Source organism: Peromyscus californicus, unplaced genomic scaffold (genome assembly GCF_007827085.1).
Source record: "Peromyscus californicus insignis strain IS unplaced genomic scaffold, ASM782708v3 Scaffold_23__1_contigs__length_62951481, whole genome shotgun sequence".
Taxonomy (NCBI): Eukaryota; Metazoa; Chordata; class Mammalia; order Rodentia; family Cricetidae; genus Peromyscus; species Peromyscus californicus.
The window spans coordinates 61,901,400-61,927,997 of NW_026294534.1; the positions used below are offsets into that span (position 1 = coordinate 61,901,400).

The following is a 26,598-nucleotide window of genomic DNA, read 5'->3' on the forward strand; positions in this document are numbered from 1 at the left end:
GGTCCTTTATAAGCAAGGAGGCTGAGCCTGACTTGCTGAGCACCCGGCGCAGGGGCTGGAGAAGCACCGGGACCGGCCGCGCGTCCTTTGTGCCAGGGCCGTGGGGATGTGTCCGCGCTAAGGAGCCAGGTGTGGGGGGCCCGCAGAGAGGGGGGCAACAAGGTTTCGGACTTGGGGAGGACTGACCAGGATGAAGGCGAAGCCCCCCTCCCGGATGGGGCTGGGCAGGGGGAGGTGGGGGAGGGGATCAGTTTGGGGGGGCCAAGCACATGAGGGGCGGTCGTAGGGGTGTTGGGAACGGAAGGGAGTCTTGAATGAAAAGATATTCCCTTCCCGGTGGGGAGGGTCCCTGGCCGCGGATAGTTCTCTGGATCAAGCAGGAGGCGCCGGGAGCTAGGGCTAGGGGAGGGGCACCCCGAGTTTGGAAGAAAGACAAGGGCATCCTGGACATAACCCAGGGAACCTTGGGACTGGGTACCCCGGTGTTTTAGCTGAGACACCGCGGGAATTTGAAGTGGGGACCTCCAATTTACAAGTGAATGGAGGGCTGCGGTGGGGCGGGAGCCCCAATTCAAGAGTGTCTGCAGATGAGCCTAGGTCTCTGGGAAGGGAAGCCAGACAGGTCTCTGTCATCTAACTGCATCCTGGGCTCAGGCTGCCCCATCCTAAGGGGGCCCTGTTTTTCTAACAGATGTGGAGTTGGGGTACAGTCCCTTTTTCCAGCGAGCATGCTAATGCTGGATGTGGGTTCTGATCTACCCCCATATGGATGTCCAGGACCTGGATGGACCCTGCGGGGAGACAGGGAACCCCCAGATGTTGCACATCTCCACATCATCTCAGCCCTCCACACCGGTGTTTCACCCCCAGTCTGTCTCTATGGTGCATTTTTTAAACTGTTTGGGTCTAGGTGCTAGGAGGGAGGGCACCTGGCAATGAGGTATTCGAGTGACCCCCATCCACATACCACAGTGTGGCTTTGTTCATTCTAAGTGTCTGGGATGAAGCCAGGCTGAGGCAGGCCAAGGTGGGCGACGTCCCAAGCTGGGCTTGTTGGGATGGGATGAATGCATGCACTGTGCCACCCCAGATCCTGGCAGTCTCAGTGGCCCCTGAACATCCCCACAGGGAAATAGGGAAGGTTCCCACCCCTTTTGTGGGGGTCTTTGTGTGTCAACATGCCACGAGGAGAGGCATAATCAGGGGACCTGGGGTCTCCTGTGCCTGATACAACTGCAGTTAGTGTCTTTTGTTTCAAAACTGTGATGGGGACCACATTACCAGTGGCCATGCATCGGACACCAAGGCCACATGCATCCCAGTCTGTACTCAGGGCTGGTGTGGCAGCCTGTGGGAGGAGCCAGACCTGGTGGTTGATCATTGGGGGCTTCAGCAGAGGGCTCCAGACTGTGGGTGTCTTTGTGTAGAGGCCGCACAGCCTACCCAGTGAGCGCCTGCAAGGGTTCTCTTTGTTAGTGTCCCTGGAAGTCGCCGCGTGTGTCTCTCCTGGGGTGTATGTCTGGGGTGTGTTTTGTGAATAGGAACAGGTGACCCAGAGCATGGGGGTGCAAGGCTGAGGAGTTACAGTGGGAGGGGTGGGGATCTCCAGCTTGGCTTCTCTTTTCCTACACAGCATTCCATATTCATGCCTGTGCGCACAAATCCAGTGTGAGTCTCAGGCCAGGAATCCACAGTGTCTGCAAGTGCGTGTGTGTGAATGTGTGTGGCCTTTGCTCAGGACCAGAAATCCTCCTGAAGCTCATGTAACTGATGTCCCCACACCATAGGGTGCAGACAGGTATACCCTTGCCCAGACACAGCACCACAGATGCAGTCGCACACCCAGTGACACTAGATGGTAAGTGCCCAGCTCCAACTCGGTGGAGAGACAAGAGACAGGGTGGGTGGGAATGGGACACACACACACACACACACACACACACACACACACACACACACGAACACGCACACGAACGCATGCACACATACACTTGAATGTGTCTCCCCTTTCCTCTGCAGGCCCCTGCTTGCATATACATGAGGCTAATGCATCATTCATGAGGGGGTGGGCCCAGACCTCAGCCCAAATGCTGCCACTTACCTCTGGCGGCCCAGGGGAGGAAGTATTTTAAGAGAAGATTGTGGGTGTGTGAGGGTGTGAGGGGAAGGGAGAGAGACGGCGTTAAGGAGGAACATGAGGCTGACATTGTGTCTATCACTGTGTTGGGCTACCTTGGGGTATTTTTAGGGTGTTCCCAAGGTTTTGTGTACAAAGAGCTGTTCTTACATTTGATGTATTTTTACAAGTCTTAGCCCACTCCTTCCAGGTAACTTCAGAGGGTTTGGACTGGATGAGGCTTATTTTACAGGTGGGGAAACTGAGGTATGGGGGAATAAGACCCCTGGTGCAGAGTTGCATGGAGGTTCAGTAGGTAGAATGTGACATGGATTCTTTTGGGGGTTGTTTTTGAGACAGGGTTTCTCTCTGTAGCCTTGGCTATCCTGAAACTCACTCTGTAGACTGGGCTGGCCTCGAACTCAGAGATCCACCTGCCTTTGTCTCCTGAGTGTTGAGATTAAAGGCATGTGCCACCACACCCAGATGGATTCTTTTTTTTTTTTTTGAGACTGGGTCTCATGTAGTCAGGTTGACTTTAAATTCAAAATGAAGTTCAGGGTAGCCTCAAATCCTTGATCCTCCTGCCTCCACCTTCCAAGTGCTGGGATGACAGTCTTTGGCCACCACACCCATGTGAACTCAATTGTGTGGAGAAGGCTGGGGAGAAAAAGAGAGAGAATGAGAGAACACACATTTTCTGGCCTTGATCTCTCCTAAAATCCTGATGGGGTGACTTCAGCCATTAGCGTACTTCACATTGGCTTAGGGTTCAGGGGAAGAATGGGGATGGCCTAGGTTGAAGTTAGAGGTTGTAGACATTTGCAAGTTGGTAGCCTGTGCTCTGCTGTGCACTCCAAAACAAAGAGCTAGCCTTCTCTGGGTGCTCAGGCAGGCCAGGCTCAGGGTTCAGCACCAAGGACAGGTCCACGGCAGGCATATGGGCTGGTGCCTGGAGAAACAGGGAGAGCAGAAGGAAGTTGAGCTCTTCAAGGCCTCTGGAGACCCCACCCACACGGGCCTGCTCTTCTTTGATAGGCTGAAGAGCGGGTTTGCAAGTGGCCCTGTGACTTACCCTCTCCAGTCCCCTGTGAGGGGCCTAAGTTGAGAGAAGGCCAAAGTTTTGTTGAAGAATCTCTGGGGAATGGATTTATTTTAGGCACCCGAGGTAGAAGTCACTCACAGGCATTTAATAATTGCCTACCATATACCGGATGGGACACAGGCCCTCTGGAGAGGATGGCCCCAGGGCAGAGGAAGCTACTTCTGTGGGTTGTAAACAGTCAGCTGGGGAAGGGCCTGGGGACCCCCAAAAGGATAAGGACCCACTGCTTCCCTTAGGAGCTCCCAATCTAGTGGTGGAAGCTCGCTTGAAAAACAGGATTTCAGACTTGGCAGTGTGAAGTTTAATGATAATATTAGCCGCACTAAGATGTTCTCCTTCAAGAGAGTTGCTGGAAACACTGTGTATAAATTGACTCACCCCTCCCTGCAGCTCTTATCCTCATCTGACCCATAAGGAAAGGGAGGCAGAAAGAAGCTAAGCTCCTTGCTAAAGTCACACAGCAAGGAAGAGGCAGTGTCATAGAACTTGATGTGCTGATCACGCTGACCTAAACCTGTGCAGATTCTGTCTCCACCCTCCAGGGCTGAGATGTGAGATTGTGTGAGCCACCAAACCCAGCATGGAGTGATATGCAGGACTCAAGCCCCAGCCTCAGGGCCAGGGGCTAGAAGTGGGGTCCCCACAGGAGTGTGGCAAGGACTGGGAAGAGAACCCAAGGCTGTGTAAGCCTGGAGGGTGCTGGGCCAGAACCCAGGCCCGCGAGCTCAGCAGGTGTCCCACCACTAAGCTGCACTCTGCCTCACTGCTTGGATTCTGAAGTGAGATGCTCTGGGTTCAAATCCTGCATGGCCCCTGCTTTCCTTGCTCTGTGACCTTCACTGACATGCTGGCCTTTCTGAGTTCTGGTTCCTAATTCTTGCTGGGGCCATCTGGTTCCTCCATGTTCGGGGTTGGGGGAGGGGGTCTGTGCCATGACTCACCCTTCCTCCCTCTCCTCTGCTCCTAGCTCCAGTATGGGGGCCACATCTGTCTGGGCCTCAGGCCTCCTGGTGCTGAGGCTGCTGCTCCTGGTGGCTGGGGATCAGGGTGAGTGGGGCCTACGGGGCTGGGGGTGGGAATCCTGTCACTCTGCTGTCAACCATGGGTCAGCGGGATGGGATGAGGCCTTTTCATTCCAGAGCCTTCTCCTGCTGGTCCTCTAGCTGGGTCTGCAAAATAAAACAAGAATAGCTGGGACCAGTCTTTGAACAGTCAAAGGGAAACAAGGTACCTGAGAGGTTATTTTTAGTTATAACCAGCAGAGGCTGGAGGTTCCCGCCTCTCACTGTCTTTTGCTGAAATGATCTGAAAAAGAAAGGTGGGGAGAGGGCCAGCAGCACAGGGCTTGGCTACTGAGGTCTGCCACGGGCGGACAAGGGACGGGAGATCTCCGTGCCGCCCCTGGAATCTCCCCCATGGTGGTCAATTCCAGACTTTATGAATCCCTTACCGAGTTTCTCTGTGGCCCTAGGCAAGAATATTTGTTTCTCTGATCTTCAGTTCCCTAAGGTCCCTAAAAGAAGACAAGCCTTTACCACTGAGGACGGTTGTGGGTATTCAGTGGCGACTTCGCTCACCCGACACAGTGGCACACCTCTGTAATCCCAAGCATTTGGCCAATAGAACAGGAAGATGAGAAGCGCAAGGTCATCCTGGGCTATATAGCAAGTTTGAGGACAGCCTGTGCTACAGCTGACCATGTCTGAAACCAGGAGAGAAAAGGAAAGGAACAAACACAGCTGCCAGTGTCTGCCTCTGGCTTGGCTTCCGAGGCTTCGAGAAGGAAAGGGGTTTTCCCAGGGCCACACAGCAAGCCAGAGATAGTGACAGCCATAGCTCGCCCATCTAAGCAGCCTTTGGAATGCCACCGAGAGAGACAGAATCATGAGCGGTCTGGCCCAGCAGTCCCTTTTTGCACTGTGACACTGTGCGGACAGCCTGGCCTCTCTGGCCTCCATCTCTCTGTAAAGTGTTAGTGTAGCTGAGTGTAGTGCACGCCTTTAATCCCACACTAGGGAGGCAGAGGCAGGAGAATCTCTGAGTGTGAGCCAGCCTGGTCTATGTGGTGAGTTCCAGGTCTACATAGTGAGACACTGTCTCAGAAAGCAAAACAAAGAGTTAGTGAAAGAAAAAGAGAAAACAATCCGCTAAAACAAGAAATGCTAGTGTCCTGCTGGCCCCTGCCTCTGATTCAGGTCCTCTTTCCATCCCAGACACACAGGACACCATCACCACCGAAAAGGGGCTTCACATGCTGAAGTCGGGGTCAGGACCCATCCGCGCTGCCCTGGCGGAGCTGGTGGCCCTGCCCTGCCTCTTTTCCTGGCAGCCATTGCTAGGCACCCTTCGAGACATTCCTCGAATCAAGTGGACCAAGGTTCGCACTGCATCAGGCCAGCGACAGGATTTGCCCATCTTGGTGGCCAAGGACAATGTGGTGCGTGTGGCCAAGGGCTGGCAGGGGCGGGTGTCACTGCCCGCTTATCCCCGGCACAGAACCAATGCTACGCTTCTCTTGGGGCCACTTCGGGCCAGTGACTCTGGGCTGTATCGCTGCCAAGTGGTGGGGGGTATCGAGGATGAGCAGGACCTGGTGACCCTGGAGGTGACAGGTGAGTTGGCAGCAGGTAATGGCCAGGTCAGAGATGAAAGGGGTGGGGCCTAGGATGAAGGGGAAGGGTTGAGGCTGGGAGGAGGGGCCCAGGAATCCTGGGAGGAGAGGCAAAGGAAGAGGAAGCTGGAAAGAGAGGGTCTGAGGATGGAGATGAGGTGCCCAGGACAGAAGGGGGTGCAAGGGTAAAGGGGGAGAGAACAAAGATAAAAGAAGAGGAAGCAAGGATGGAAGGGGAGGAGCTAGTGTGCAGGGGTGAGGAGATAGCAGGGAGGGAGCCAAGGATAGAAGAAGAGGGGCTAAAATAGTAGGGAAGGGGCTGACACAGAGGGGAGGGCCTGAGGAAGAAGGGGCATTGTAGGATTGAAGGGAGGGGGCTAGGATGGAATGAGAGGGGCTGAGCGTGGAAGGGGGAGTGAGACTAGAGAGGAGCTGAGACGGAAGGGGAGGGGCTAAATCGGGAGAGGAGGAGCAAGCCTGAGGCCCAGACATGGGTTCACCTTTCAAGTCGTCCTGTGACCTTTAATCCCAGCACTCGGGAGGCAGAGCCAGGCGGATCTCTGTGAGTTCGAGGCCAGTCTGATCTACAGAGTGAGTTCCAAGACAGCCAGGGCTACACAGAGAAACCCTGTTTCAAAAAAAAAATAAAAAACTTCACTTTTTTGTTTTATGTGCTTGGATGCTTTGCATGTATATTGTGCACCAGGTGTGGCCCTCGTGCCACAGAGAGAAGAAGAGGGCACTGGATCCCATGGAACTGGAGTTATAAATGGTTGTGAGCCACCATGTGGGTGCTGGGAATAGAACCTGAGTCCTCGGGAAGAGCAAAAATACTCAACTGCGGAACCATCTCTCTAGCCCCCAAATACGAATCTCTTTAAAAAGGTTAAGTGAGCCTATCTTTAAAACGTCAGTTAACACGTGCATTGGGAAGACACTGCTCCTCTGCTCCATTCTAGGGCAGCCTCTGTTTTCCCAACAGATTAAGAAAAATCGATCTGGGTGTGGGGGTGAACTCACAAGTAGAGGTGGGTGAAGCTTTGTGAGTCTCAAGTCAGCCTGGGCTACATGAGACTATGTCTTTGTGTGTGTGTGTGTGTGTGTGTGTGTGTGTGTGTGTGTGTGTGTGTGTGTTTCTTTGTTCGTTTTGAGACAGTCTCACTATGTAGCCCTGGCTATCATGGAAACCACTGTTTTCTAGGCTGGCCTTGAACTCAGAGATCCCCCTGCCTCTGCTCCTTGAGTGCTGGGATTAAAGGCCTGCGCCACCACGGCCCAGCAAGACCATCTTTTAAAAAGTCTGCTCAAGGGAGGTCTGTTCTCTTAAGATTCCACCATAAGCCTCTCTCCGGCCTCCCGGCTCTTACCCCACAGGCGTCGTGTTCCACTACCGGGCGGCCCGGGATCGCTACGCACTGACCTTCGCTGAAGCCCAGGAGGCCTGCCGCCTGAGCTCAGCCACCATCGCAGCCCCGCGGCATCTGCAGGCTGCCTTCGAAGACGGCTTTGACAACTGCGACGCGGGCTGGCTCTCAGACCGCACGGTTCGGTGAGGGGGTGCGCGGGAGGCTTGGGACGGGGTCCGCTCCTGGAGAAAGGGGCTCCGGGAGCCCAGGTCTGATAGCCACTCCCCTCCCACCGTCAGGTATCCGATCACCCAGTCGCGTCCTGGTTGCTACGGTGACCGCAGCAGTCTGCCTGGGGTTCGGAGCTATGGGAGACGCGACCCGCAGGAACTCTACGATGTCTATTGCTTTGCCCGCGAGCTGGGGGGTAAGGCGAGCGCGGCTGGGACCCGGGGCCACCTGTCCTTGAGTGTCAGGTGCTTTCCCAGGCCTCACACTTCCCTACGCCCACACGAATCTCTCCGAAGTCTCAGTGCCCTCCAAAGCTGCACTTGGAACCCGGGCCACGTCTCCCCGAGTGTCAGGTGTTCTTTCAGCCCCCGAGTCTCTCTAAGTCCCCTCAAAGCTCTCCAAAGCTGGAGCCAGGACCTGGGCCACCCGTCCCTTGAGCTTCCCATCCTCAGTTCCGAGCTTCCCTCCTTTTCCAACCCCTTTCTGACCTCCACCCTGTCCCTCTCCCAGGCGAGGTCTTCTACGTGGGCCCCGCCCGCCGACTGACTCTGGCAGGCGCGCGGGCACAGTGTCAGCGGCAGGGTGCGGCGCTAGCCTCGGTGGGGCAGTTGCACCTGGCCTGGCACGAGGGCCTGGACCAGTGCGACCCGGGCTGGCTGGCAGATGGCAGCGTGCGCTACCCGATCCAGACGCCGCGACGGCGTTGTGGGGGTCCCGCCCCGGGTGTGCGCACAGTGTACCGCTTTGCCAACCGCACCGGCTTCCCTGCGCCTGGAGCACGTTTCGACGCCTACTGCTTCCGAGGTGCGTTTATGATATGCCCCCCGGGGGGGTGCTGCAGGCCACATCCACCACAGCCATTGTCTGGGGCCACCCTTCGCGGGTGTGTGTCATCCAGACCGTCCCCAGTTGGGAGTGTCTGACTAAGCCATGCCCCCAGGTGGTGTCCCCGCCTGACCGCATACACCCGGGCCAACCCCTGCAGCTACTGGTTGTGTGTTGTGGATGTGTTCCCTTGGGACCACAGACCCACCAGGAAAGCTTGGTTATGGCCTCCGTGAGCGTGTCCCATCATCTGCATTGGGTGGAACAAACCACATGCCATTAGTTATGTTCCCTTGAGCCCATCAGGAGTAGGTGAAGGCCACATCCCATAACCCTATCAGGACCATTGATGATGGGCATGCTCCATGGCTGAGTCTTCTGTGGACATGCTTCTGGATATAGGCTAGTGAAGGCCACATCCCTACCATTTTTCATTAACTTGTTTCTCTTGAGACAGGGTTCTCAGTGTGCAGCTCTGACTGGCCTGGAACTCTTTATGTAGACCATGCTGGTCTTGAACTCACAGGGATGCACCTGCTTCTGCCTCCAGTGCAGGGTCCAGAAGCATTCCTTTATATTGTTCTTGGCTGTGGCTGTGGTTCAGCGGGTAGAGCACCTCCCTTGCAGGCACAAAGCCCTGAGTCCTGTCCCCATCACCAGATAAAGTCAGGTGTGCACCTGAGGGCCTGGGACAAAGAGGCAAAAGAATCAGAAATGCTAAGATCATCTTGGGCTACCTAATCAGTTCAGGGCAAGTCTGGGCTACATGAGATCCTGTCTCAAAAAGCCAGAAACAAAATAATAAAATCATTCCCATGCCCATGTCTCCATGGAAACCCTGTGACGAGCATACCCTCTGGGGAGAGTCCCTCCTCCTCAGATGGGTCTTTCCTTTGATGTGGCCACTGCTGGGCCACTGTTGTATCACCTAGCATTTGGAAGGCTGAAGCAGGAGGATCTCTGTGAGCTTGAAGTAAGCCTGGGCTATATATTGATTTTCCAGGTTAGCTTGGACTGCAGACAGACAAGAAGACACCGCACTAGTGGGTGGGGCTCTGGAGAAGTTGCATTCTCCCCTTGGGCTCTATTTCCCTGAGATGCCTTAACCCTAGAAATCCCGCCCTGGGTGGGGCTTCACACCACTTTACTTTCCTGGCTCTGCCTGGGCCACCTCAACCACTGCTGCTTTTTCTATAGCTCATCACCTTACACCACAACACAGAGACCCGGAGACCCCCTCTTCTGGAGATGATGGGGAGATTGTGTCAGCAGAGGGACCCCCAGCCCAAGAACTAGAGCCCAGCCTGAGGGAGGAGGCAGCACCTGAGTTCCAGGAACCTCTCATGTCCAGTGGAGAAGATGAACCCCTGGACTCGACATGGACACAAGAGCCTCAGAAGACCCTTGGCTCTACCGCAGGCGGTCCCACACTGGCTTCATGGGTGCTTACAGGTGTCCCCAGCCCCAGCAGCATGGGAGTGGATATGGTAGAGACAACACCCTCGGGCACACAGGTAGCCTCCACCCCCATGGCGAGGAGGGGCCGCTTCAAAGGGTTAAATGGTCGACACTTCCAGCAACAGGGCACAGAGGGCCAGCTGCTTGGGACAGCAGAAGCCAGTGCCCAGCCTCCGACTCTGGAAGTTACTGCTGACTTCTGGGGGCCTTCTGCTACCACAGAGGCCTCAGAGAGTGACCAGAGCCGCAGTCACAGTCCCTGGGTCATTCTGACCAACGAAGTGGACATGCCAGGGACAGGTGAGTGACCTGGGGAGAAAGGAAGGGCTAGCAAGACTCACATTGTTCCAGCGCCCCCAACCTTGCCATAGTCCTGCCTCCAAATACCCATTTTGTTGTGTGTGCGTGTGTGAGTGTGTTTATATGAGTGTGTGTGGTGTGTAAGTATGTGTATGTGAGTGAGGTTTATGTGAGTGTGTTTGTATGGAGTGTGTGTGGTATGTATGTGTGTGGTATGTGTGTGTGTAGTGTGTATGAGTGTGTTGTGGTATGTGAGTGAGTGTGTGTGTGAGGTTTATGTGAGTGTGTTTGGAGTGTGTGTGGTATATGAGTGTGTGTGTGTGTGTGTGTGTGGTATGTGAGTGTGTGTGTGTGTGTGTGTGTGTGTGTGTGTGTGTGAGTGTGAGGGTGGGTGCATGCACACAAGCTAGTGGAGACCAGAGGTTGACTTCAAGTGTCTCCCTTTATGGCCCTCCACCTTAGGCAGGTCTCTCACTAGACCTGGGCTCCCTCTTGGCTCCCCTCCCCTCCCCCTTCCCCTGAACTGGAGTTAAAGACCTGGGCTGCTGTGGCCAGTTTTTATGGGAGTGCTGTGGATCCGAACTCAAGTCTTCCTGTCTTCATAGCAAACACGTTACCCTCTGGATCCATCATCCAACCCTGAGTTTTGTGTTTTGAGGCAGAGTCTCACTCTGTACCCAAGGCTGGCCTGGAACTCAAAGCAATCCTCCTGCCTTGGTCTCCTAAGCACTGAGATGACAGGTGTGTGCTGACACGTTTAGCTTTTGTTGTTTGTTTGCTGGGGAGGGTGTGTTAAGACAACTTCTTATGTAGCCCAGGCTGGCCTCTAACTTCCATGTATCCATGGATGACTCTGAAGCCCAGATTCTCCTGAGCGGGCTTGTTCGCCACATCTGCTAAACGTGTCTCTGGAGGCTGTGCCTCTGGGTAGTGCAGACTGCCCTTACATGTTTATCCTCCTGCCTCCACTCCCAAGTGCTGGGACCATCAGTGTGTGCCGCCAGGCCCTGCTAACGAGAACTCTTTCGATGTCACAGGTTCCCATGGCAGCAGGAGTCCTCCAGAGCCCTGGATGTGGTCTCCATCTTTGATCTCACCTACTGTCACAAGCCCTGACCGTGACCCTGGCCTGAAGCCAGGGACAGCTGAAGCTCCCATTGTTAAATCAACCCTCCGCCACCTGCCCTGGTCTCCCTCAGAGCCTCCTGTCCGTCCTTCCAGCCCCTCGGAGGCCCCAAGTGTTGTCTACCACGAGGCGTCCCCTGATGACACCTCTCCAGACTTCCCCATTGTTGCAATGCTTCGTGCCCCCAAACTGTGGCTCCTGCCACACTCCACATTCGTCCCCAATGTGACCCCCATTCCTCCCTCCCCAGCTTCTCCACTCCCCTCCTGGCATCCAGAAGAACAGAATGGGGATATTACCACTGCCGGGCCCATCAACCTTGGAGCAGAAGGCCTTGAAACCCCATCTCAGACCACTATGGATGCCCTAGTTGAAACCAGCCACAAATCCCCTGCTACAGATTCTAAAGAAGTTGGGGGTATCAGCTCCATCCAGGCTACCAAGCACCCCAGCTCTGGCCCATGGGTGTCCTTGGACTCCAGTAATGTGACTGTCAATCCTGTCCCCTCTGATGCTGGCATCCTAGGGACTGAGTCTGGGGTCTTGGACATATCAGAGAGTCCCACATCCAGTGGACAGGTCACTATGGGCAAGGTGCTGTCCACCTGGCTACCACTGCCCAGCCAAGGACTGAACACTGGTTCCCAGTCCTCACCATTGGGAGGCCATGGAGTCACCGTGAGTGTGAAACCTACCGTGGCTTTGGAAGGAGGCCCCCTCGAGGGTCCTAGGAAGGCCACCATGGAGCTGGTCCCCAGAGGTGCTGATGTCACTTGGGGGTTGGAACCTAAAAGTTCCATTTCTAGCACCCATGTGGTTGTGAGTCCAAGCATGGACCAAGGGACCATGGCTGGAACTCAGGGTGTGCCTACACTGACCTCCACAATCTCCGAAGACCACCCAGAGCCACAGGACCAGATGGTGGCCCAGGGGTCACCAAGGCCTCACAGCAGTCTGCCTTCTCATCCATGGTCATCCCTGGCCTCCAGCGTGGATGAAATGACCTCAGTTTCCTCAGGGGAGCCCACCGGGCTGTGGGACACCCCCAGTACCCTGATGCCTGTGTCCCTGGGGTTGGATGAATCAGACCTGAATGTTGTGGCTGGGAGTCCAGGATTGGAGGACTTCTGGGAAGAGGTGGCCAGTGGGCAGGAGGGTAAGTTCTGGGTTCTCCATCTGTCCTAGTGTGGCCAGGGCCTGGGGACTGGAGGCTGGGGCTTCCCTGAGCAGGGGAAATGCTCTGGGAGGGCTGGAATTTTCTAACAAAGGATGATGCTAAAGGTCAGAGGTCAGGAGGCAAGTTACATTGGGCCTTTCTGTGTTGTTTTGTGCTGTTGTTTGGACAGGGTCTCTCTATGTAGCCCTTGCTGGTATGGAACTGGCTATGTAGACCTGGCTGACCTTGAGTGCACAGAGTTCCACCTGTCTCTGCCTCCCGAGCCCTGGGATTAAAAGCATTCATTACCTTGTCTGGCTAACACGTTCCTTCTAACACTCAAGGAATGTGGCCATTGACTAAAGCATGGGCTCCATGAGGCACTGGGGAATTGAATTTGGGGGAATTCAGTTTCCAAATATGCAGATCACTTTGAGGAACAGGGCAATGTGATGCCAAGGGCCTACCTTCAACAATTTTGATGTCTGTAGAAGACAATTGGATCTGGTTGCATCCCAGGCAGAGTAGGAAGGACAGGACATGGTTCAAGCAGTATCTAGGATGGGCAGGAACCAGAGCTGGATTGACTTAGTCATGGAGATGGCAGGGGCTGGAGCCCTGAGGAGAATGGGAGGCGGGAGCAGGCTCAGTGACCAACAACACTGCCTGCTTAGCCACTGTGGAACCCAGGGTAGCCTTGAACTGGTGACAATCCTCCTGCCCTAGCTCTCTGAATGCTGGAATATTAGTTTTATGCCATCATGCCCAGTGTCTTAGTAACTGTCCTATTGCTGTGAAGAGACACAATGACCACGGCAACTCATATAAAAGAAAACATTTAGTTGGGGCTTGCTTATCGTTTCAGAGGCTTAGTCCATTATCATCATGGTGGCAGGCATTGTGCTGGAGCAGTAGCTAAGAGCTACATCCTGGCACACAAGCAGAGAAGAGAACTGGGCCTGGCATGGGCATTTTACAGCCTCAAAGCCCATCCCCAGTGAAGACACATTATCTCCAATAAGGCCACACCCCCTAATCCTTCTCAAGCAGTGCCACTCCCTGCTGACTAAGCATTCAAATCTATGAGCCTAAGGGGGCCATTCTTACTCAAACCACCACACCCAGCCTGTTTTTTAAAATTCATTTATCTTTTTATTATGTGCATGCAAGTGCACACATGTGTAGGTGCACATATAAACACATGCATGTACAGTCCAGAGGTGCTTGTCCTCAGGCACTGTCCCTCTTGTTTATTTTTTGATTATTTTTGTTTAATGTGTGTGCATGCACATGAATATATGCATGCCATGGCACTCTTGTGAAAGTTGGGGGACAATTTTGGGACCGAGTTCCCTCCTTCCACCACGTGGGAATCAAACTCAGGTCATCATCTTAGCATTAAGCATCTTCACCTGCTGAGCAACCATGCCAGTTCTCCATCTTGTGTTTGAAGACAAGGTCTCTCACTGGCCTATGAACTTGCCAATCAAGCTAGATTGTCTAGTCAGTAAGCCCTGGGATCCCCCTGTCTACATCTCCCCAGAGCTAGGACTGCAGGCACACACTTATTTTTTTTGGGGGGGGTGCCCACATGTATGTGCACTGCACATGTGCCTAGTGCCCATGGGGATCCCTTAGAATCAGAGCTACCAATGGTTGTGAACTGCCGTGTGCATGCTGGGAATCAAACTCCTAAGAACAGTGTGCTCTTACCTGCTGAACCATCTTTTCAGCCCCCTCCTACTTTGAGACAGGATCCCACTCTGTAGCCCTGCTGGCCTGGAACTTGCTCTGTAGATCAATAAGGCTGGCCTCTAATTCACAGAGATCTGCTTCCCAAGTGCCTGGATTAAAAGCATGTGCCACCATGCCCAGCCACACCCAGGTTTTATGAAGTGGATGCAGGGGATTGAACTCAGGTCTGAGCCATGTCCACAGAATTACCCCACCCCACCCCCTTTTTTTAGACAGGATCTCACTCTGTAGCCCAGACTGGCCTAGAGATCTCACCAACCCTTCTGCCTCAGTCTCCTGAGTGTGAGGATCATGGGCATGTGTTCCCATTCCCAGACAGAATGCCAGAATGGTTCAACTTTGTAACATCTCATGGGACAAGCTCTTGTGTGAGGGGAGACTGAGGCACAGGGATATCTGAGAACTTAGTGTGTTCATGCAGCTGCGGCTGGAGCTGGAACTTGGACAGAAAAACAAAAACCAGAGCTTATGAGTTGTGAGTTGGGCTTGGCACAAGCCCACATCCCAGCACTGGGGAGGTAAAGGCAGGGGTCACAGGTCAGAAGTCAGCCTCAGCTAAGAAGTGAGTTCCAGGACATGCGACTGTATAACGCTGGAGTGGGGGAAGAAGGGAGACAGGGGGGAGGGGAGGAAAATAGGACGGAAGGACGAGAGGGGAAGAGGAGCCTCTGTCTCCGGCACTAGCCTGCAAGATGCAGAGTACAGGCCATGTGACACACAGTGGCAGCCTGGGCGGTCGGAGGCTGTGGGGAGGTGGGTCCCCGAGAATGGCAGCATCTGGACGAAAGTTAATTAGAGGGTCTGCAGTCAGGACTCCGGGTGGCGGAAGGTGGCTGTGGTGGGAGGGTGGCAAGACACCCACAGCACAGATGCTAATAATGCCAAAAATACACCAGCTCAGCTGAGTCAGTGCCAGCCATGGGTAGGTGTTGTGGTGGGGCAACCTGGTGGCTGTCAAGTGTTTCATGTCACCCTCTGTCCCAGATATGCTTACACAGGGCTGGGACTTCAGCAGGCACATCACACAGATCAGACCCCCGGTTCCCAGTGTCACTGCCCCAGGGACAGATGTCTCAGCCACTGCAGGACAGCTAGCTGCCCCCACTGTTCAGTTAACCTGCAGTGATTGCTGTGTCCTGGGCCTTGCAAGCTGATACTCTACAACAACATTCTCTGAGTGGTCATATTGACATGTGGCTCATAGAAATGCATGCATCATCTCATTTTAATTAATTTAAGCATGAAAGAGTGTGGTTGCCATATGGAATGTCACTGCTCTCAGAGAGAGAGACAAAATCAGTAAGTACGAAAGGAACCTGGCGGGCCAGTGAGGGTTCAGTGGCTAAGGGTGCTTGCCGCCAAGCTGGAAGACATGAGTCCAAGCCCCGAGACCCACACAGTGACAAAGAGAATTAACTGCTGCAACTTGTCTTCTGGTCCCTGAGTAAACTCACTAGGCTGGTGAGTCCAGTATGACCTGAGAGAGAACTTTGCTGTGAGCAGGGCATCCCACAGATGCTGTGGTGCAATTCTTGAAAGGGGTAAGGTCTTTATCCCAAAGCATGTGAGCCATTGTTCATTGGGGAGGCAACGGAGGGGACTTCACAGACAAGGGCTAATTTCTGGATTCCATGAAAGACGACGTGGCGGCCAGTCCATCCTCACAGTGCCTGTCCATCCCACAGACCCCACAGATCCCTGCGAGAACAACCCTTGCCTGCACGGGGGCACCTGTCACACCAACGGCACCATGTACGGCTGTAGCTGTGATCAGGGCTATGCTGGGGAGAACTGTGAAATTGGTGAGTGTCCCAGGCCAGAGCACTGTCCTGCCCCCTGTGCTCTGAGTCAGGTGAATCAACCGAAATTAGCTGAGCCCAAACTAGTCAGCTGAGGGGCTGTGGCCTGGGGGCTGTAGCCCAGGAGAGCCATTTCCAACCGTGAGCATTAGAGGTTAGGAGGGGGGCAACAGAAGGGTCAGATGACCCCCAGCAAGCAAAGGGCTCTGGGAGGCTCCCCTCGTCTAGGTGGACAACAGTGTGGGTACCACTCATACTGCTAATGTGAGATGACAGCACTAAGTATAGATGGTGTCGTTTCTTTTTTTAAAGATTTATTTTTATTTTGTATTTACGGGTGTTTCGCTTGCATGTCTGTCTGTCGCACCATTTGTGTGCATTGCCTGCAGAGGCCAGAAGAAGGCAACAGGAGTTACAGAGGGTTGGGAGCCACCAAGTGGGTGCTGGGAATTGAACTTGGGTCCTCTGGAAGAGCAGCCAGTGCTCTTAACCTCTGAGCCATCTCTTCAGGCCCTATGGTGTAATTTCTTGATCACTGTGCATCCTCTGCTTGACTTCACAACCATAGGAATTATAGAGTCATAACTAAAAACACAAATGAGGACCAGGCATGGTGGCGCACACCTTTAATCCCAGTACTCAGGAGATAGAGGCAGGTAGATCTCTGTGAGTAAAGACTAGCCTGGTCTACAGAGAGAGTTCCAGGACAGGCAGGGCTTGGAAAGAGACCCTTTCCAAACAAACAAACAAAACAAAACAAAAACCCACACACAAGAAACAAGATACATTTTTTAAATGTTGTATTTCAAAAATCCGAAAGAGTGACAACTGAGTAACAGCATCTAAGATTGGCCTCTAGCCTCCCACACACTCGTGTGTGTGTGTGTGTGTGTGTGTGTGTGCGCGCGCGCGCGCGCGCGCACATGTGAAGTTAGGTGACACAGAGGTTAACTGAATTGCTTGGTTCTGTCTACAAACACTACCAGTGGAGCTCAGGGGCCCTTTCAGTTGTGCAAAGGAAACACTTTCAGGCTGCATGTCCCTGGATGCCCGAGTCCCACTCGTCTGTCTGGTGGCGCCTGCATCCCTCCAGGTGCCCAGGGGGTGGTCAGAAGGACCTTGACCCATCTGTACCTGCGGTCTGGGATCTGAGTGGAGGCTGACCTCTGACCTCTAACTATCCATGTCTCCCAGACATTGATGACTGTTTGTGCAGCCCCTGTGAGAACGGAGGCACCTGCATTGATGAGGTGAACGGCTTCCTCTGCCTCTGCCTCCCCAGCTATGGGGGCAGCCTGTGTGAGAAGGGTGAGTCCCTGCCCCTGACACACGTTCAAGTCTCCTCTGGGTCTGGCTGAGTCCCACAGGGTGTAAATTAGCTTTATTATTTATTTTATATAGTTTAAAACTTATATGTTCTGTGTATGTGCATGGCATGGGGCATGTGTGTGGAGGTCGGGAAAACTTTCAGGACTCAGCTTTCTCCTTTGATCCTGTCTATTTGGCTCGCTGGGCATGGTGGCAAGCGCCCTCATCTACGGAAGTGTCTTGCTAGCCCTATTTTTTTTATTTTAATTTATTTATCTTTTCTTTTTTTTTTTTTTTGAGACGGTTTCTCGTGTAGTTTTGATGCCTGTCCTGGAACTCACTCTGTAGACCAGGCTGGCCTCGAACTCACAGAGATCCTCCTGGCTCTGCCTCCCGAGTGCTGGGATTAAAGGCGTGTGCCACTGCCGCCAAGCTATTTTTTTTTTTTATTTAAAAAATTTTAATCAATCTATTCTTTTTGTGTGTTTGGGTGTTGTGACTGCTTGTACGTCTGGGCAATCACGTGCGTTGCCGCCTGGGAGGTAACTAGCCCACCTCACATTCCTGTCCCACCTCCCAGACACAGAAGGTTGTGACCGTGGCTGGCACAAATTCCAGGGTCACTGCTACCGGTACTTTGCCCATCGGCGTGCCTGGGAGGATGCAGAGAGAGACTGCAGGCGCCGGGCTGGCCACCTGACAAGTGTCCACTCGCCAGAGGAGCACAAGTTCATTAACGGTAGGGACAGTGTGGTGAGCTGGGGAGCCCTGGAGACCTTAGAACCCCCTGGCACCTTCTTGACCGCCACACATCTGCGGAGTCCCACGTTAGTTCACTGATGCTCCCCAAGCAGTCTCTGCACGCCTGTTATCTCCCGCTCATGGCAGGTCCTGACATACGCAGTGAGACAAGTGGGTCATTAGGAAGTGACACTCACAAGGGGCTGAGGAATTTGACCATCAAGCACATGTCTAAGAAGGTAATGTGTGGCCTGGTGCTTGGATGACTTCCATGCTTTATTGTATTATTCCGTATCATTATTATTATTATTATTATTTTTTTGAGACACGGTTTCTCTGTGTAGGGCTGGCTGTCCTGGAACTTTCTCTGTAGACCAGGTTGGCCTTGAACTCACAGAGATCCACCTGCCTCTGCCTCCCGGGTGCTGAGATTAAAGGCGTGTGCCACCACACCCAGCTTTATTATTATTATTATTATTTTTTCTTCCTTTTTCCGGAGCTGAGGACCGAACCCAGGGCCTTGCGCTTGCTAGGCAAGTGCTCTACCACTAAACTAAATCCCCAACCCCTATTTTTAACACTATACGAATTGACAAATAAAACAGAGCCAGGGAATGGAACTTGGAGGCAGCTGGGTCTCTGCAGAAAGTGGCGTGAACTGGAAGTGGCACTCATTACTTCAGTCACAGTTTCTTCACGTGGCACTGACCCTGTCCCTGTTCATTGTGTGGCTCACTGTGTCAACCCTGTCTGATCATCCATGGTTGGAACTGGCTTCTGGTTTGGGCTCCTCACTGGCCCTCCTGCCCCAGCCAGCACTGCCTGGGTGACCCCCGTCCCCCGCTCCCCACCCTCGCCTCTCCAGAAGGAGCTGACGGGGCCTGTGCCTGTTTTCTCATGTGCCACATTTGTCCTTTCTGGCTGCCCAATGACTGGGCAGGGCTCCAGGCCTTCCTCACCTCGTGCTACCACACTCACTACACCGCTCCATAGCCCACCTCTGAGCCAGGGGAAGTTGAGGCCTTCCCTTCCACAGAACACTTGACCCACAGAAACCGCACGTTACTGAGGGTGGGGCTGTTCTCCATCCACTTCCCACTCAACCCCTAAGTGTGGTCACCGCCACTCCTCCTAACTCCCTCCCATCCTTCCCATCCAACCCCGTTTTTCTCTCCAGGCCCCTCGCACTCAGGTCTCCGGGCCCATGCTTATTTCCCACCCCTCCCTTGATGTCCACTGTGTTCACTCTCCTGCCGGCAACTCCCTGTGTGGTTCTCACCAGCCTCAGCCTTTACCCTCCTCCAGCCTCCTCTGGTCTGGGAAAGAGAAGGCCCCTGGACATCATTTCTTTTCCTTCAGCCCTGGGGAGGAGCATACTCTCATAGTCCTCCCTCCCAACAGGCTTTGGACATGAGAACTCGTGGATCGGCCTGAATGACAGAACTGTGGAGAGGGACTTCCAGTGGACAGACAACACGGGACTGGTGAGTGGCAGGTCCCCGTCTTCAGGCTGCTGAGCCCCAGTGGGCCTGCCTAATGGCCCCAGTTCACCCTCCTGTGAAGCAACCACTGGTGGGCATCATAGGTCCTCAGAAGCTCTGGAGTGGCTTGGCAGAAGAGCCCCGCCTAGAATCCCCCAGTGAGGGCTGGGGGCGTGGCTCAGGGGTGGAGTCCCGCCTAGAATCCCCCAGTGAGGGGCTGGGGGCGTGGCTCAGGGGTGGAGCCCCGCCTAGAATCCCCAGTGAGGGGCTGGGGGCGTGGCTCAGGGGTGGAGCCCTGCCTAGGATCCCCAGTGAGGGGCTGGGGGCGTGGTCAGGGTGGAGCCCCGCCTAGAATTCCCAGTGAGGGGCTGGGGGCGTGGCTCAGGGTGGAGCCCCGCCTAGAGACCCCAGTGAGGGGCTGGGGGCGTGGTCAGGGTGGAGCCCCGCCTAGAATCCCCAGTGAGGGGCTGGGGGCATGGCTCAGCCTGGCTTCCATCTGATTCCATCCCAACACTGTAAAATATGAAGAAATAGGTATCATTGAAATAATGTGGTTATTGCGGTGCTTGTCTGACATTCCAGTACTTGAGAGGCTGAGGCAGGAGGATCATTGCAAGCTGGAGCTTTAGCCAGGCTACAAAGTGAATTGTAGACCAGTCATTGTTGCACAGTTGAGACTCTGTCTCAAAAAAAGCAAAAAGCATCAGCAAGCTAAGCAACAGGTTAAAGGCATCAATGCCCAACTGCCTGAAAGGAAGCCTGCAGAGGAGCCGTGGGGTGGGGGCGGGGCAGGCGGCATGTGCCAGGCGCCAGGCAGGCAGAATGAGGAATTATTTTTTCCTGGATTGGTGTAGAATTTTGGTTTGTCGTGATGACAATTTCTGGAAATAGACGCAGTGGTGATGGTTACACAACACTAAGATGGGGTAACGTCATGAACCGCGGCTTTCAAACGGTTTACGTGGGGTCGGCGAGACAGCACAAGCAGGTATAAGCTGGTTGCAAGCCTGATCACCTGAGTTTGACCCCTGAGGAGCAAAGAAAAGAGATTTTCAAAGGTGTCCTCTAACCTCCAAAGGTACATGCTATGTGTGTCCCTCTCTGAAATAGTAGTTTTTGAGACAGAGTTTCTCTGTGTAGCCCTGGCTGTTCTGGAACTCCATCTGTGGACCAGGCTGAACTTGAACTCACAGAAATTCGACTGCCTCTACTTTTCGACTGCTGGGATTAAAAGTGTGTGCTACCATGCCTGGCTCAAACAAACCAATTCTTGTAAAATTTTATTTACTTCCTTATTTACTGTGTGGGAGTGTTTGGCCAGCGTGCATCTCTGTACACCGTGTACATGCAGTGCCCTCAGAGGCCAGAGAACAGGAGTTATCAATAGTTGTGAGCCACCATGTAGGTGCTGAGAATCAAATTCAGGTCCTCTGAAAGAGCAGCCAGTGCTCAACTGCTGAGCCACCTCTCCTGCTCAAAAAATTTAAATGTAATAAAAATACCTTTAAAGGCAAGTTTCATGGTATACATACACTACCACAATTTGTAAAGTACTCATTTCCTCTTGCCGCCTGTGAGATCTGGTACTGCCCACTCTCTGTCCTGTGCAGGAACTTCCCTGTGCTTGGAACTCTGTTCCCTGCCTGGGTGCCCCTGCCTGGGTGCCCCTCAGCTCCAGTGCCTCCTGTTGCCTCCTGAGGGAAGCCCCTCCTATACTTCCAAGCTGGGGTCAGCATTTTTTCAACTATGCTGTGAAGCGGGTATAAACGAGGCAGGAAGAATAGAAAAGGTGTTGCAACCTCCCAGCTAGAGAAGGGTGCCCATCTAGAGATGGCCAGTGCCTGTTGTAGAGACGGGGGCACCAATCCTCCTCTTGTTGGAGGGGTCTGGCCACAGGAATCACTCAGGAAGCACCAGGAGCTGGGCTCACACACAGGCACCAGAGTGACCTCAGCTCTTTCTTTCCAAAGCAATATGAGAACTGGAGGGAGAATCAGCCAGATAATTTCTTCGCGGGTGGCGAGGATTGTGTGGTGATGGTGGCACATGAGAGTGGGCGCTGGAATGATGTCCCCTGCAACTACAACCTCCCATACGTCTGCAAGAAGGCCACAGGTACTGCACGTGCCCTCCTGCTTGTCCTCTAGACACTTGTAGCTGTGTTCCTGACGATTCCCAGGAGTGCCTTGGGGTTAATGATTTCTTTTCTTTTTCTTTTTCTCCCCACCCCTTTCAAGATAGGGTTTCTCTGTGTCATCCTGGCTGTCCTGGAACTCGATTTGTAGACCAGGCTGGCCTCGAACTCACAGAGATCCGCCTGCCTCTGCCTCCTGAGTGCTGGGATTTAAAGGCGTGTGCCACCACTGCCTGGCATGATTTCTTTTTCTCTTCTTTTCTTTCTTTCTTTCAAAATTTTTATTTGGTTTTTCGAGACACGGTTTCTCTGTGTCATCCTGGCTGTCCTGGAACTCACTCTGTAGACCAGGCTGTCCTTGAACTCAGAGATCTGCTGTGTCTTCCTCCCGAGTGCTGGGATTAAAGGCGTGCGCCACCACCTGGATAATTTCTAAGTGAAGGAAATAATTGTATGCATTCTGTCCACTTTTCTTTTGTGCTTCAGTTTATTCTTGTGCCTTATGCCCTAGGGAGTGGGGTGTGTGTGCAGAGGTGGGGAGCTGACACCTGGAGGGCTGCCATCTAACAAGATGTGTCACTGGCTTATCCTCACCCTTAGCCACTCCCCTAACCAGAGCCCCTCTGTCCCCAGTGCTGTGTGGTCCCCCTCCAGCAGTGGAAAATGCCTCCCTTGTTGGTGTACGCAAGGCCAAGTACAGTGTCCATGCCACTGTGCGATACCAGTGTGATGAAGGGTTCTCCCAGCACCATGTGGCCACTATCCGATGCCGGAACAATGGAAAGTGGGACCGGCCCCAGATTGTCTGCACCAAACGTAAGTACTGTGCCCCATAACCCGTCCCTGACAAAATTCCAGTTGTTTATAGGTCCTGGTTATCGTGCCCTATCTCCACACAGTGGGATGGCATCATCTGTAATCCCAGCAACGTGGAGGCTGAGGCAGGAAGACCACAGTTTGAGGTCAGCCTGGGCTGTAGTGTGAGACCCACAGGAGAGAAAAAGCTAAGCTGAGGATGTGGCTCAGTGGGTAGAGTGCTTGTAGCTCAGTGGGTAGAGTGCTTGTAGCTCGGTGAGTACAGTGCTTGTAGCTCGGTGAGTACAGTGCTTGTAGCTCAGTTGCTGGAGTCAGGGCTCCATTTCCAGAGACCTGTCCTCCGAGCACTCAGGAGGTAGAGGCAGGAGGCTCAGAAGATCAAGGTCATCCTTTGTTACATAGTAAGTTTAAGGCCAGCCTGAGCTACGTGAGACCCTGTCTCAAAAAAAGTCTTCCTGTGGCTGGGCAGTGGTGGCAGTCACCTTAAATCCCAGTGCTCAGAGACAGAGGCAGACCTAGGCCAGCCTGCTCTACAAATTGAGTTCCAGGACAGCCAAGGCTGTTACACAGAGAAACCCTGTCTTGAAAAACAAACGAAACAAAATCTTCCTGGTAATGCAGCCTTTCAGATAAGTGAAACCTCACCAGCCCACCTAATGCTTTCATTGTATGTTTTTGAGACAGAATCTCTTGCAGCACAGACTGGCTTCAAAGCTGGGATGTGTAGCCAAGACTTGCTTCCTACCCTGGAAGTGCTGGGTCGACAGGTGTACACGAGTCCCCACACCAGCTGATGGGGTTCTGGGTATTGACCGTGTTCTCAGCTACTCTGAGGTCAGTGCAAAGAAGCTGTAGATCCCAGGCCAGCCTGGGCTGTAAAGTAGGACCCACACAACCCAGGAATGTGGCTCTTTTGATAAATGAAGCCACATTTCTAGCCCTCAACAAGTTGTTTTTTGTTTTGGTTCTTTGTTTGTTTTTTGTTTTTCAAGACAGGGTTTCCCTGTGTAGCCTTGGCTGTCCTGGAACTTGCTCTGTAGACCAGGATGGCCTTGAACTCACAAAGATCTGTCTGCCTCTATATCTTGAGTCCTGGGATCAAAGGCTTGCGCCACCATAACCTGGCTTGGTTTTTTGAGTTTTTTGAGACAGGGTCTTACTATGCAGCTCTGGCTGGCCTTGAACTCAGAGTTCTTCCTTGAGTGTATTTCTTCTCTTTCCATCCCCTGAGGAGGCCAGTAACATCCAACTACCCCAACATCCATCTTCACCCCTTCTCATCTCTTTCCCATCCCTACAGCCAGGCGGTCACATCGGATGCGTAGACACCGCCACCACCAGCACCGACATCACAAACCCCACAAGGAGCACAGAAAACACAAGAGACACCCAGCGGAAAACTGGGAGAAGGACGAAGGAGATTTCTGCTGAAAATGCAGACTAAGCACGCACATGCTCCCACACCTCCTCTAGAGCATTCACCTGGGGAGCCAGAACCCAGACAGCCATGAGAGAGAGGGTGGGAACACCCTTGAGACCCACACCCCTGCGGTCCTCTGTACAAAGCTCAGATCTCCCTTTCCTTCCCTCCTGAGGTCCTCCTGCAGGGGTGGCCACAGAGTGGTCAGCCCAAGTCTCTAGGAGCATCTCCAGCCACGGGAAAAGGGATCCCGAAGTCTGGCTGCTAACCTTCCAAGAGGGGGCGACAGTATGTTTGTGTGTGCTGGGAGTGGCTTTCACACCAGAGATTCAGGCTTAGTAAACAGTGGACCATCCTGAATCCAGGGTGAAGCTTTGGCTGAAGGCCACTGATTCGAGAGTGGAGGCTCAGCAGAAGCCCACAGCGCAAACATGGCCTGCTCTGGCTTCACCTGGGATTCCCCCTGAGGGTGGTCTTCGGTCTGTCTGGCTTGCTTTCTTCTTCCTTCCCCACAAGCTTCCATCTCCCCCATCCCCATAGACTAGGCGGGCTTTGAACTCACTAATATAGCTGTGCACCACCATGCCTGCCTGGTTCATTTGGTGCTGCAGATGGGACCCAGGGCCTCATGAGTACAGCAAGTGCCCTCTACTAACTAAGCCCCAGCCTTGATCTTTGGTCTTGGTGCATAAATCTAGTGTGGAACTCCCCATGTACTGAATTTTAGGATGTCTCTTGGAGTCACTGGCCTCCTTGGCTTTTGAGGGGAGATTACTTAGAGTGATGGGGGGTTGTGTATTGTTTACTCCCCCAGGTTAGTGCAGTGCTGAGATACAGTGGCTCTGTTTTGAGGTTGTTTTTGTTTTGAAACAGGACTTCACTGTGTAGCCCAGGCTAGCCTGGAACTTGCTATCTAGACCAGGCTGGCCTGGAACTCAGTGATTTGCCTGCCTCTGCCTCCTGGGATTACCATGCCCAGACTTCTTTTGTTTATTGACACAGGATCTCATTCTATAACCCAGGCTGGGTTTCAGCCCACAGCAATCCTTTTTCAGCTGCCTGAATGCTGGGATGACAGGCACACACCATCACATGTGGCAGTTTCGTGGGTTTGCGATGACAAATCTCTCACACCCATGTGTATAGAAATGAGATCTGGATGCCACTGCATTCCCCCTCCATCTCTCAGGGAGACAGATAACCTCCTGCCTGGACCAAGATGGTGCCACATTTTCTAGCCCAGAGCCTGTCCTTACTAAACCCTTTCAGCAGACCTCAGTAAATCCCCTGCCTCGGGTCCTACCCCTGCCCCACCCTTTCTTGTCTCCACACCCTGCCAGTGGACTGGCAATGCTTGAAGGGACCCCTCCTTGTGGTCTCCTTGTAGAAGTGACACACACACCCTTCTCTCGTAATTTCACATTTTAAAATGTGATAGAGTCCACCTTACACTCCCTCTTCCCATCTGCACCTTAGAAAAGACTTCTCCAAACCAGGGATGGGGTCCCTCATCCAGAGGGGCCAGAGATTTGTCTCCAAGGCCTCTGTCCACTTTCAATCCCTCCAGTCTGGGGAAAAAAATCTGTGAATTTTGTGTTAAAACCACAGTGTGGAGCCTGAGCACAGCCCAGCAGATAAAGATGGTAGCCGAAGAAGCCTGAAGAAGCCAGTTTAATCTCTGGAACCCATGTTTCAAAAAGGAAAAGCCAGGTGGGATGGCATGAATCTGTAGTCACAGGATTAGTATTGTAAGAGGGACAGCGAGCTTGTGAGCCAGCTAGCCTGGAGGGAGTGGAAGGCCAGAGCTGGCCCCGAAAGGCCGTGTGACTTCCATACGCTCACTGCAGCACGGGCGAAGCCATCCGCACAAACCCACACACACTGCACAAGCACAAAATAAACAAGTAAAATTTTCAAAATGTGTGGGCGGGAGCTGGTGCGGCAGGCATGGGCAGGGGAGCTCGGGGATGAGTGCTTAGCCCTGCACAAGGTCCTGGGTTCCATCCCCAGCTCACAAAGTTACAGACAGGAAGGACTTCGTTGTGGGCACTGTAATTAGTGTAAGGTTGTTGTTTTTTAGACAGGGCCTCATGCATCCCAGGCTGGCCTTGAATTTACTGTGTAGCTGAGGACGACCTTAAACTCCTGATTTTCCTGCCTCAGTTTCTCGAGTGCTGGAATGACAGGTGTGCACCACTATGGCTGATATACACAGTACCGGGCATGGACCCCAGAATCTGGTGTGCTTTGTGAACATCCACTGAGCTGCAAACACAACTCAGCCCCATTCCCAAATTCTGGTTTGATTTGTGCTCCAAACACACACACACACACACACACACACACACACACACACACACACACACACACACACACACACACTAGTTGGCTTGAGAAATGATTGAGAAAAGCAAAGTGGACCCTGATCCCTAGTGGCCCTGCAGCAGACAGCCACTGTCTGGCCTCTGGCTGTGGCTGGGAAGCCGGGAGCCACAGCTGTATTTATTTTAACATTTCATGATACAGAAGGGAGACCCTTAGCCAGCCCCTGGCAATCCTGGGCTGGAGGGACTGGGGCGTGGCTGCTGGGGGCTCAGTGGCTGCAGGGGTGTGCTGCTCCCTGCCCCAGCCCTGCTCCAGCCCTGCTCCATGAATGGAGAGGCTTTGGGCTCTTCTGGAGTGGAGGCTCATCTTTAGCTCTTTTCCTCCATGGGCCACATCTGCGGCAGGAGTGCGAGTGTGTGTGTGAACGGCTACGCGTTCTGTTGGTTTTTTTCTTGGAGCTTCAATGTTCGGTGGATCTGTGGTATCTGACACTGTGGACGTTAATGTACTTCTTGGACATTTTAATAAAATTTTTTAACAGTTCA

At 53.3% G+C, this 26,598-nt stretch overlaps 1 protein-coding gene across 2 annotated transcripts; it reads left to right on the plus strand.

Moving 5' to 3' along the window:
- Positions 1-26,598, plus strand: Ncan (neurocan). 2 transcript variants are annotated; one of them, XM_052752682.1, is made up of 15 exons: positions 1-129; positions 4,189-4,268; positions 5,435-5,833; positions 7,207-7,381; positions 7,478-7,605; positions 7,920-8,213; positions 9,432-9,992; positions 11,030-12,274; positions 15,715-15,831; positions 17,023-17,136; positions 17,717-17,875; positions 19,279-19,361; positions 21,329-21,473; positions 22,126-22,308; positions 23,609-26,598. In XM_052752682.1, exons 2-15 carry the CDS (start codon positions 4,196-4,198, stop codon positions 23,737-23,739), a joined length of 3,807 nt encoding a protein of 1,268 aa, XP_052608642.1. In that variant the 5' UTR covers positions 1-129; positions 4,189-4,195; the 3' UTR covers positions 23,740-26,598. The 2 variants fall into 2 exon arrangements, with proteins under 2 accessions (XP_052608642.1, XP_052608643.1); XM_052752683.1 differs by lacking the exon at positions 1-129 and adding an exon at positions 337-1,858.

What these genes read in the sequence shown, in the direction of transcription:
- Ncan (XM_052752682.1), top strand. Translation starts at nt 4,196, where the DNA reads ATGGGGGCCACATCTGTCTGGGCCTCAGGCCTCCTGGTGCTGAGGCTG. An exon ending in GGTGACCCTGGAGGTGACAG is followed by an intron (nt 5,834 to 7,206) that starts GTGAGTTGGCAG and finishes CTTACCCCACAG; the next exon opens with GCGTCGTGTTCCACTACCGG. An exon ending in CCAGATTGTCTGCACCAAAC is followed by an intron (nt 22,309 to 23,608) that starts GTAAGTACTGTG and finishes CCATCCCTACAG; the next exon opens with CCAGGCGGTCACATCGGATG.